A 12,089-nucleotide genomic window follows, 5' to 3' on the forward strand; every position below is an offset into this window, starting at 1 on the left:
CCGCCTGCCAAGCTGTATTTTTCACTCCCAAATCGGAGGTGGAGGGCGCCTGGAGACACCGAGGGAGGACTCGGGGATGCTGCGGCTGCGAAGGCGAGATGCTGATGGCCGGTCCCTCGCCCCCGCCGGGCAGCACCCAGCCCCAGCGGGGATGGCCAAGCCCCTGCAAAATGTCCTTTCAAAGCATCGAAGCCCCCTTTCCCCCGCCCAGGGCAGATTTGAAACTATTTCTCTGTGCGGTTTTCTCTCCCCACATCAATCCCACAGCTGCTGCACGTCAGCGTGGGGTCTGGACAGGAGCCACTCTGCCGTGTTGTTGCCTCCCAAATATTTGCTGGCGTTACTGCATTGCTTTGCTGTGGTCTTTCCCAGTGCCCTCAACTACACTAAAACAATATATTAATACAGAAAACCCTTATAACTCTGAGCGCAGCAGCTTCCCCATACTGCTCGGGCCACCCAGGAAACGTTCATAACATCATTACGTTGCCTTAGTTTCTCAGATTATCCACACTGTCTCCCCATCCATGATGCGAGCAATAAACCCCAAGGTTTTAACTCTACTGTTCCCACCAGTTTAGGTTTTACTCAATTAAAAGCCCATCCACCAGTGTGTTCTCAGTTCTTCAAACTACTTAATGCAAGCAGTGATTGAAACAACTCTAAATGCACCAGGTGGCTTAGGATTCACCTCCTTATCAAATTCTGTAGAAGTGGCTGGTGGGTTTTGTTAATGAGTTAAAAAGCGATGGAAAAAAGCATGATCAGAGCTGGAACTCTCAAGGACTTCTGATTTAAAATATAAGAAAAAGCAATTAACATGAAAAATACAGAGCATAACACCTCATCCTGGGTGCTGGCCTTGTTGTAATGTTATTTTTCGCACATCCTAGGATACTCCAGACCATGCCATTTTTGCACAGGAACGTGTTTTCATACTGCAGACAAGAGGTCCGCTTTGCCCATGAACAGTTTATCACTGCGCACACCACCAGCTCCTGCCCCCTTGACCTCACCCATGGCCTCCAGGTGCTGAGACAAATTCACCAAACTGTTTCACATAAAGGGTCATCAAAGTACACAAAATCAACCAAGGGAATTACAGTAGCTTGACTTTTTTTTTTTTCCCCTTCTATCTGGTTAAAAAACCATATGTACACATTTTCATAAAGATTCAGACACCTCAGGAAGGAAAATGCTTGAATTAATTGCAAAGGAGTGTCCTAATTTGAAGAAAAGTATTAACCCCAGGGCACAGTCCCCTGCTATGTTTTCTCTAATCGTCAAATTGAATTAGGACCTTCCCATCTTCCTTCCACCCTTTCTGCCTCAACACCAGCCTTTCTGCACAAGCTGTAAGGGTGACGGGCACTGTAACGCATCACTAAAACAACAAGCGCAGCAGACCACATACGTGGCTGCTTGATGCATGCTATGGACGGCTTATACAAGGGAAGGCTTTGGCTATCAAAATGGACTGTCAGTTTGATTTTCCTTGTCATCAGCACCTGCCATCATGGAAAGACCTGACGTAAGTAACTTCCCCACAAACTATCAAGCTGCTTTTAGCACAGCTAATAGTTAAAGCGTCCCTATATTGAAAAGTAATAAGAGACTGCATTATGCTACGGAGTGAAATACCTTTAAACCAGGCTTTGGAGGAGAACAAAACACAGATGAATCAGGATGTCTAACCTAACACACTTAGCACGAAGCCACAATTGCAGGAGCTGAAAAGCCTGCCTTAAGTGCTTCAATAATAAATATTTTATTGCAACTTGAAAAAGAATTTGTTAACTATGCAAACCATCCTCCATATACTGCAGGCCATTAATGGTTCCCCTGTGGTAACTATGGAGCCAGTTCTAAGAAAAAGACCTGCGGGTTACAGGTCTGAGCTTTAACTGCAGCATCACATTTACCTTCTTATTTATGGAGTCACCTGTCAAAGCCAGTAACACCAAGTGCCCACTTTTGAGCTTCACAGGCTACAGTGGACCAAGAGCTGTAAATCCAATGAGTCTATGCTAGTTTTTCTGATGTAGTTATGCTTTGAATAAAGAGGCGCTTGCTTTGTTCAGTATTTTACTGCATGCTGCCCTGTATTTATTGCTACAAAGAAAAACGTAGCTTGCGCTAGGAAACTACAAAAGCTTAAGATAATAATCGTTCTGAACTGCAAGCTAATGTTTTTCTCTGCATAAGAAACTTATTCCAACGATAACACATCAAGAAGAGTTCAGCATAACCAGCTAGAAAAGCTGCCCACAAAACCCAGCCTGCAATCCCCTCTGCCACCCTAAAAAAAACCCAACTCAAGCACTCTCAACCCAAACATTGAAACCCAACCCGCTACCCAGCATCATCCCAGCTACAGGGCAAACTGTGCATCCCTCCCTGCCCAAACCCCTCTCCTCAGGGGCAGGGTCCGATCTCCCAGCCTGACGGGGAGCATGACAGCCGCGCCAGGGGTAACGGGGCAGTCAGGGTACAGTGCCAGCCTGCAAGTTGCTTTCATTGCAAAACAAAAGCCACGGCAGCGACTGGAGTTCAAAAAGCCTCCATAAAGTGGAGAAGAAAGAAAAAAAAAAAGTTAAAAAGAAGAGTATTTCAGAGGACAATAATGAACTCCGTGTGGGTACCTGCTGACCAGATGTCTGCTCCTCTTCCGTGTACCAAATCTGGAGAGAGACCTCAAGTCATTCCTTCCTTTTTTGTTTTCTTCCCCAAAACTTAGATTATTTCAACTGCCTACATCAGAGCAAAAAGTCAAGATCCAAAACCCCTTAAGAGTTTCAGCCTGCAGAAGCTTTTGAGACCACCTTATATTTTGTTAAAAAGTTGTTTTGAATGAAACGTTTGCATTTCTACTGTTTTTTTCCCCAAAGAATCAAAACAAGAAAATGCACCAATTTTTAATCTCCTCCCCTCACGTTTTCCAGATGGAAATGTTTCTTACACAAACCTTGCCCTTTCGATTTATTTTGACCTCAACGGACTGGAATCATCTAAAGAAAACCCCCTTGACCAGAAGTCCTGCAACCGGCTCCCCCAAAGGAGCTGACCCCGCAGCCTCTCCCCGCCGTGCCGCCCTGCCAGGCGAGCAGAGCTCCCTGCTCCGGCCGGCAGCTCCTTCGAGCCACGCTTCTGCAAGAATCAACTGCACAGCACCTTCATCTCCTTAACCCCAGCACAGCACAGACCCTTGTCCTCGATACAACGATTCACCCCAAAAAATGGAGAGAAGAGAGGCACAGAGGGGAAATGTCCAATTTAGGCAAGGGGCCCCATGTCCAGCCCTGGCTGGGCGAGCAGTTCGTATTCAGGGCGCATCAGCAGCGGTGGGATGCCAGGTTGACTCTCTCAGCCGTGGGAGGATTTGCTTGGCCGGGGGGCGGCAGGGCTCGTCCCCGCTGCCGCGGAAGGATGCTCGAGCCACCGGCCGTACCCCGGGACGGACGCTCTGCTGCCGCCGCTTCCCTGGATGTGCCGGCCACCCGCTTGCCCGCCACGGGATGCACCGTGTGCGTTTTGTGCTGAAGAAGCCCCCCCCAGACAGCTCTGAGTGAGGTGGGCTCCCAGCAGAGCGCTCCGCTGACTTCATCTCAGCAAGTTTCTGCAAGCGTAGGCTCTAGCCTGACTTTGTCCCAAAATTTCTCGCTGTGCCAGGGGTGTAGCCTAGTTCATATCCTGGGAAGCGTGTACCAGCAGGGCAGCTGGCCTGCTCCCTGACAACTTCAGCAGAACAGATGCCAAATATGTAATTGCTCTATTTACCCGGAGAGGCAGACTCCACACTGGAGCTGAAGCACCTGTGCGGGGCTGAACAAGACGCAGATCCTTGCAGTCGCAAGAGACTGACGCTTGCAGCATGGACACTGACAACTCGCCCACTTTCGGAAATGCAGAAAGAAGCCTGGCCTGGAAGCACCCATCACCCGCTAGGAAAGCAAGTGGCTTTTGGGACAACTGAAGAAAAAACAGTTACAATAATACACATGGACATCTGAACCATGTTACCTTCGGTTCCTCAGCACATAGCTGCTAGAGCTAAAGCCGGTCAAGGCTGGCGAGATCCTGCCGCCTCCCCTGCCTTGCCCCGGCGGCACCCGGGAGCAGAGCTGGCTCAGCAGCCCACCCCGCCGCACGCCGGCACAGGGTGCCACCACGGTAGCCCCGGCTCGGCTTGACGTTGCTGCTGCCACAGCTTTTCTCCAAAGGTGTGGTGCAGAGCTGGAGGAATTCGCAGTAGAAATCAGGTGCGGGAAAGATAAGGCAGTCTTTAGCCAGGCTAAAGTCTGTGTGTGCCAGCAGCCGTCCTGAACCTGCAGCCCAAGCCAGCGCCAGCCAGGGCACTGGGTACAAAATCGCTCTTTTCCCTTCCCTCAAGCCCGGGTTTCAACATATTAGCACAACACTTGTCAAGTGCTTTAATTTGGGACATTTCTTCCCAAGAAGCAACTACAGCGGGTGAGGCTTTGAAACGCCGGGCGATTAACAGAACAGCCTTCGCTTTCCGTTACCCATCCCCATTAACCCTTCCCTAAGATACGACTACTCAGTAATTGTGCAATAGAAATAAAACTACACCAGTCTCCCCACATAACTACCCGAGGTTATTTCGCACCGCTCTTTTACAACAACAACCCCCCTCAGGAAAGGACGCCTTTTAACGCAAAGGGCGTTAAATCACGGCCACGCTCCGTTCTCTACGTGTTACACCCGCGTTTTGTGGATTATTTCCAGTTTGCTGCCAGGAGGACGCAGCGGCCGCCCCGCTGCTCCCCGTGTGCCTGTAACCCCGGAGGGACGGCAGGGCAGAGGAGGAACGGCCGCCGTGCCCACGCTGCCCGCCCTGCCTCTCCCGCCGGGGCGGCTGCCGGAGGGAAGGGGAAACTTCCCCGCTGCGGCGGGAACCCGGCGGGGCGAGGCGGCGGCACACCTGCGCGGCTGCAAACCCCCAGCCCCCTCGGCGGGGCCCCAGCCCCTTCCCCAGCCCGCCCCAGGGACCGTCCCAGCGCGCTTCCCACCCGCCAGACCCCGCCGGAGCGCGGCGGCGCCGCCGCCCTCCGCCGCCGCCCGCCTCCCGACCAGGCGCAGGGGGGGCCGCCTTCCCCGGGGCACCGGGCGCGGGGGGCTTCAAGCAAGCGGGGCAGCGGCCGGTGACAGCGGCCCGGCCGCACCGTGCCGAGACAAAGCGCCGCCCTCGGCAGCCGCCCGCCGCGGGAGGCGGGACGGGACGGGACGGGCGGCCCCGCCGCGCCTCTCCTACCTGTTACAGGTCATCCCCGCCGCCGCTGCCGCCGCCACCCCCAGCATCCCGCCGGCCGCCGCTGCCCCGCTGCCCGCCGCCGCCGGGAGGAGCCACGCCGGGCGGCGGTAATGGCGCTGGGCGGCCGCCCCGCCGACACCCCCCCGCCGCCGCCGCCGGGGGGCGCGCGCTGCTCGCGCCGCCGCCGCCGCCGCCGGGCCCGGCGCCGCGAGCCGCAGGCAGGCCCCGCCCCGGGCAGCACCGGCCGCGCCCCCACCCCCGCCGGCAGCGCGTGCCCGCCTCCCCGGCCTTGCCCGCGCGCCGGCCGGCGCCCTCCGCGCCCTGGCCCTCGCCCCCCCGCGGGGCGCTGGGGAGCCGGGCCCCGCCGCCCCCGGCCGCCCCCCAGCGGGGCAGGGGGAGTTACATCGGCGCAGGTCAGGGGCGCCGGGTGACGGGCGTCTTCCAGCAGCCCCGCGGGGCGGGCGGGCGGCCGGCGGGGGGGTGGCGGGCAGAAGGCCCCGCGGGGTTACCTGAAGTAGGCGCTGGGGAGCGGGCGTTGCTGGGTTTTTTTGCAGAACAGAAAATTGCTGTCAAAACAATTCCAGGTATTTTTACTATTTCTTACATGTGGTTGCATAGTATAGTATTATTTCTAGCGAGAGAGCTATCGCCTCACCTTAAGGCACCAAATACGTTTAGGTGAGTGTTTACTGGAGCGAGACTCCATTTTTAGTCAACATGTTTAAAAATTTAACAGTACTATTAAGGAATCGGACAGGAAAAGGCCGGCACCTCGCTGAGGTTCAGCTCCCTTTTCTAGAAAGTAACTGCAAGTAAGTAACCTTCAACACCGGAGCTGCCAACCCTGAAGGCAGAGGCCCCGCTTCACTTGGAGAGAAGCAATCTCATTCCAAACCGTCGGAGTTCAGAGACGTACGGATGAATGGAAAGAGCGTTATACAAAACGCGGGACTATTAAGCACTCTGTATCACCGCCCATTGCCATTCTCAATACCAGAAGAAGGAAGTGGCGTGATGAAATGAAAAATGCAAATATTTGAGTGCCAGGGTTAAGGAGGTCTCTGCGTGGCTCCAGGAAGACAGAACGTTCAGGGAATATGGCAAGCCAGGGAAAATCGGCCTAGGCAGGTACAAGTGAAAACACATCAGGACGTGATTCGAACTACATGTACACAGAGTACATCTACTTCAGCATCCGTTAGGACTAGGAAAAGAATGTAAACTTTCAGGAATCTAATTCACAAAAGTTATTTGGTTGATATGCCCCAAGCATGGTTCTGGACAGAACTACAACTGTAAAAAAACAGAGACATCAGACTGCTGGCCTTTTGTTTGTTTGTTTGCTCCTTGGCACAGTTTGGTTTTGCCTGCCAAATTTAGGAATCCAAACACAGCAGAAGTTCAGCATCATAGGGATTACATTTCTGTACACAGGGGGAAATAAAGTATATGGCTGGAAAAGGTAAGGAATGGTATGCCAGAAGAGGGGGATGTGGTCCTTCCTCTCTACTCCGCACTGGTGAGGCCACACCTGGAGGGCTGGGTCCAGCTCTGGGCTCCCCAGTACAAGAGAGACATGGCCGTACTGGAGAGAGTCCAACGAATGGCCGCTAAGACGACTAAGGGACTGGAGCACCTCTGCTATGAAGACAGGCTGAGAGAGCTGGGGCTGTTCAGCCTGGAGAAGAGAAGGCTCCGGGGGGTCTTATCAATTAATACCTGAAAAGGGAGGGTACAAAGAGGATGGAGCCAGGCTCTTTTCAGTGGTGCCCAGTGACCGGACCAGTGGCAGTGGGCACAACCTGAAACACAGGAGGTTCCCTCTGAACATCAGGAAACACTTTTTTACTGTGAGGGTGACCCAGCACTGGCACAGGTTGCCCAGGGACGTTGTGGAGTCTCCAGCCTTGGAGATATTCAAAAGCCGTGTGGACATGGTTGTGGGCAACTGGCTCAAGGTGGCCTTGCTTGAACAGGGAGGTTGGACAAGATGACCTCCAGAGGTGCCTGCCAACCTCAACCAGTCTGTGATTCTGTTAAAAAACGAAACAAAATGAAACAGACATCCCCCCTCCACCTCCCCCCCCCAAAAAAAAAAAACCACCCACTCATTTTAATGAGTCTGGCAGCAGAGCTTCCGTATATCATCTAAGTCAGTAAGTCCTCATTCTGTGCCAGCTGAAGGTAATAGTACCCTTTTGTTTTTTTCTAATCAACTTTGGGCTGTCTGCCATTACTTGTAGGCAGCTTCATGAATGTCTTTAATTAACCTCAGTTTTGTCTGCAAGGATCATAGAATCATAGAGATTATTCCCTATGAATCCCTATTATTCCTTTAATTAACCTCAGTTTGTCTGCAAGGCTTTCGGGGTCTCTCCCATTGCCCGTCCTGCTGGGGGGCTGTACGAGGCAGCTGCCCCTGACTGCTGCGCCCAGCCAAAAAGCAGCACCTCTGACCAGCGCAGCCTGAAACAGGGGGAGGTGGCTGGGCAGCCGTGCAACTACCAGGGCAGCAAACTCCAAAACAGTAAACTCTGGAAATAATTAACTGGCAGGGCCTGCCAGTGAGCGCAGCCGTTACGCTCCTTCCTTTAGAGATCACAGTAATAGATTTAATGGCAAGTGAATTGCACCATGTGCAGTTTTCCAGTGCTTTTAAAGATGAGATCCCCAGAGCCTAGCTAGCAATATAATCTCAAAGTAGCAAAGGCATTCATAGAGAGCGGGAGAGCCTCCCCCAAACATGTATGTATGCCAAACGCTAAGTACTAGCTGCTTTTGGAAGCGCCGTACCAAGAAAAGCCAGGAATTCAGTTTCACAGATTGCCTCCTTAGGCTCTGTGCACTTTGCAGCAAGTTTGTGCCTTGGCTTTGGGGTCTGATTTACATTTTTGTTGTGTCTTGCTGTACAACAAGAATAACAATACTTAATTGTTATTAATTCTCCATTGCGTAGTATTAGAGCATGCTGGCATTCTAATTAACTTGTAAAATTCAGTCCAGAATACTTAGGCAAATAATTTAATAGGATTCACAAACACACACTGCAAACTGAAAAGAAAAAAAAAAGGTCACTCCTTCCAGTCCAGTACAATGAAAGGCTACAACCATTTTCTTCCTATGCAGTTTGTAAAAAATATGGTAATCTGCCTACTTATTGCTGCTCTCCCATCACAAAGTTAAACATTCGACTGCTAATGCACTTGACATCAGGAGGAGAAGTGCCATTATCCCCAGCAGACGAGTGAGGAAACAGAGAAATTGAAATTAAATTCACAAAGGAAGCGTGTGGCAAAGCAGGGACTTTGGACTCCATGTCTCCAGACCAGCATATTAATCACAAAATTAATGTCTCTTTTTTTTTTTTTTCCCCTCTCCCATCTCTCCCTGCTAGACTAGAGTAAAAAGCAGTTTTAAGTAGACATATGCTTTTGATGTTCTGTTTCCAGAGCACTTTAAGTCTTCCATGACTGTTGAAATGCCAAAATATAGTACCGTGGCTGGCAGCGGTGGAAGTGACAGCACAAAACCTTTGCCTGTTCAGAGCTATACACGTTATCGGCTTTGGTGACACCAAACAAGGCCATTATTGTAGGCCTGGGGAAGAAGTGAGAAGGGAAGGGTTACTGGGGAGGCAGATGACAAGGCGGCTGCTTGGTGAAAGAACTTGACTGCCTGTCTCTGATCACAAATATCAGCATCTTTACACCAAGTCCTTTTTCATTTCCAGAAAAAGTGTTTTACAGTTTTGCCACAGTGATATGAAGAGACTTGACTAAGTAACTTCCAACTGTGGTATTTGCTCTGGCTTTTGCTTTCTCCCAGGACTTCATGCAACCGCAGATGGTATATTCTTCCTCGTGTTGTTAGTCACTCGGAGTGCCTGTTAACACAGCAGCCCCGTGGCTGTTTACCTTAATATAATCAATAGATTTCCACTGTGAACTGCGTCAGTGTTCTTCATGTCATACCTTCAAAGGTATGAAGTTAAAGCAAGAGCAAAGGAAAGCTTGACCATTTAAATATGAATAATTTTTGAACACAGGTTGTCCAGCTAAACATTCCTCGCAAAACTGTTAATGAAGTCACAAGTAACAAATTATGTACGTTTCACATTCTTGCTCATCATTAATAACTTCACAACTCAATTGTGGAAATAAGTTTTGACCACTATTTGATCTCCATAAAAATATTTGCTATTTTTAAAAATAGTATACAATTTACCCAGAGTACTAACAGACTTATTTTAGTGATCATTCTGACATCCTTATAAAAGCAGAATCAAATTTCTGCTTCATGCACTTTTCACATGCCTAGTATATTTGGCTTTGCCTTTTCTTGGAAGATGGAAGGAGATAGTGCAAGAACAGGGATATAACTTTTATAGATCAATCTTAAAACCCTGCAAAATTAATCATTAAAATTCCATATTTAGCAGCATAAATTTCTGCTTTGTGACAAGGTCAGTAATTGGACGGACACACTAACAGCTAAAGAAAAAACTTATGGCAGCACCACAAAACAGGTACTTTAAAAGGTAACTTTATGACTTTTGGTGATCATGGTATTATGCTCACATTTTTATTTAAGCTTGTACGCCACTTGCATATAACGGAAGAATATGGACATTTGTCCACAGCAATGTTTATTGCTGGTGATGCTTTGAAAAAAGTTCAGGGCATCTATTCCAAACTGAAAGCTTAGCCTACATGGATAGATAGAGCTATAAAAAGAGTTAATTTAATACACAGTCATCCTTTCTGTTTATCAGGCTATTCTCATTATGCTCCACCTATCATAAAAAATAAACCTCTCCCTGAGCCACCCCAAATTCCTAACCCACGCCTCAGAAATAGTTTTTCAGTCATCACTGTTCAACAGCAGAAGGCAGGGAACAAATCTGACGGCAAATCCTGCTGACAAACCCATCCTTCTCTACTGCGTAGGGACCGTATTTTAGCAGGAGCGTCCCCAGCTATTGCAAGATCAGCGGTATCGCCATTGGTTAAAAAAAAAGTCATTGCCTGATGACAACAATTTGATGCGACTAGTTTTAATTACCTGTTTATTATTTTGCGTGGTTATTTGGATTGCTTTGCTAATGCCAGTATTCAGAGGTCTTCCAAAGAGAGGAAATGTCGCTCAGGAGTCAAGCAGCACAGAATTTAGTCAAATACCTTGGGATAACTGGGGGGGGGGGAACAAGTTGCAACTCGAAGTAATGTAAGTCTGTCATTTTTCTACTTTAAGCTTTTTGTCAGCGCAATTTCCATCCTTCGCAGAATGTTACAAAACCTATCGTCAGCTTTTCTGCGTTTTCTGAAAATCCTTCTCCTGCAAGAAAAGCATGATATATCCACTGTCCCCCACCGCTCTGCGAAGAACTGGTTTAACCAGTTTCCAAGAGAAAGGCTAGTTAGGGCAGGGAGGGAGAGCCACCCTGTCAACAACAGGAGCTGGTTAAGTTTTTATTCCCTCCAGCTGCTTCTCTCTCCACTCTCCCACAGGCTGTAGCCCTCTGCCCGCGGAGCGGAGCGGCCACCCAGCTGTCCCCCGGCAAAGGCTGGCAGCTTCGCCGAGGTTGCTGCAGCTGCAGGTTTAAGGCAATGGTGTGACCACTCGCGAGAGGAACACCAACCAGTCTGTCTAAATATTTGGATGCTAAAAGCTAAAATGATATGCTTGGCCTTCTCCCTTGGCAAAAGTAATGCTGAGCATCAGCAACTTAACTCCACAGAGGGCAATAACGACAGTAAAACAGTACTTAGGTAAAAGCCTTTTTCTGGAATTCTGTAATGGTTTCCATGGTTTAAACTTTTGAGACGTCCTGCGTGCTGCAAAGGGCAAGAGATCCAAGAACTAATACATACCTCCGCTCCGGAAACACTCTTGAGTGTTCTCAGAACAGGCTTCGATTTTCAAGCCATTAAGCTTCCAGATGAAACAATAAAAAAACCTTTAAATCCTATACTCATATACAGCTGCTAGCCAACGTCTATCAATTTAAAACGCTTTCAAAGGTCATTATAAGAGGACTGGGACTGTGCCCATGCCTGAAATAGCACACTGTTTTTTACACCGATTACCTTTACCTTGCATTCTTAAGAAGCCTACAGGCATTCAACTGACAGCAAGAAGGATACATGATTCACTAGTACCAAAGTGGATTGAGTTGTTGGAGCAGTAACTGATGCGCATTTTTCCACTTCGTTTTACTATCCTCCATCTTCATTATTCAGTCCAGCCTTGATCCTCGGGATGAGCCAGGGGAGCACAGGACAGGAAGGAAGCTCTTGAACCTAAGAAGCACCTTCTCATCCTTGCAAGACAATGTGATAAATTTTAGATCAAATTCAGTTTGAAAAGTAGTCAGATTATTATTTCCTTTCCCCTAAGCATATATACATTTATGTGAAAGCTGACTTTAAATATCAGGCTTTCTTTTTGACTGCTTTATATCCATTTGTTATGTCAACTTCTTTTCGCACCTTTTGATCCCGTCTGACCACATATTTGTATGGTAAGCATAGCCTAACAAAAAACGGATGGCAAAAAGAGAAACACACCAAGCTCTCACTTCAATCAATCAAACCACTCCTTCATCCATAGAGCACCTAAGTTTTGCACTCGGACAGCTGTGCAGATACACAAAAATTATCACAGGGAATTAGGGAAGAGGTAACTCTGTCCACTTCAAAGCTGAGCACTATTTAGAAGAAGTGCTGATTTATAAGGTGGCTAGTACTTGGAATAAAAATACTAACTGCAATCCTTCCAACAAGCACATTCATACCTTCTGCATCCCTCCTCTTCTTCA

The 12,089-nt window shown here is 49.0% G+C and overlaps 1 protein-coding gene across 2 annotated transcripts in view; it reads right to left on the reverse strand.

Moving 5' to 3' along the window:
- Positions 1 to 5,338, reverse strand: part of LIMS1 (LIM zinc finger domain containing 1) — a gene marked incomplete at its 3' end in the record, with an annotated part of 79,095 nt that extends 73,757 nt beyond the window's left edge. Inside the window, exon 1 of one of the 2 annotated variants that reach the window (XM_082304191.1) lies at positions 5,273 to 5,338. In XM_082304191.1, coding sequence (XP_082160317.1) covers positions 5,273 to 5,319 — 47 coding nt within the window. In that variant the 5' untranslated portion in view covers positions 5,320 to 5,338. Of the gene's footprint in view, positions 1 to 2,642; positions 2,665 to 5,272 lie in introns of those variants that run through there. The other variant, XM_082304193.1, reaches the window with a different exon arrangement.
- Positions 5,339 to 12,089: the final 6,751 nt, after the last annotated feature.

Source organism: Platalea leucorodia, assembly GCF_965183815.1.
Source record: "Platalea leucorodia genome assembly, chromosome: 2".
NCBI classification, from domain to species: Eukaryota; Metazoa; Chordata; class Aves; order Pelecaniformes; family Threskiornithidae; genus Platalea; species Platalea leucorodia.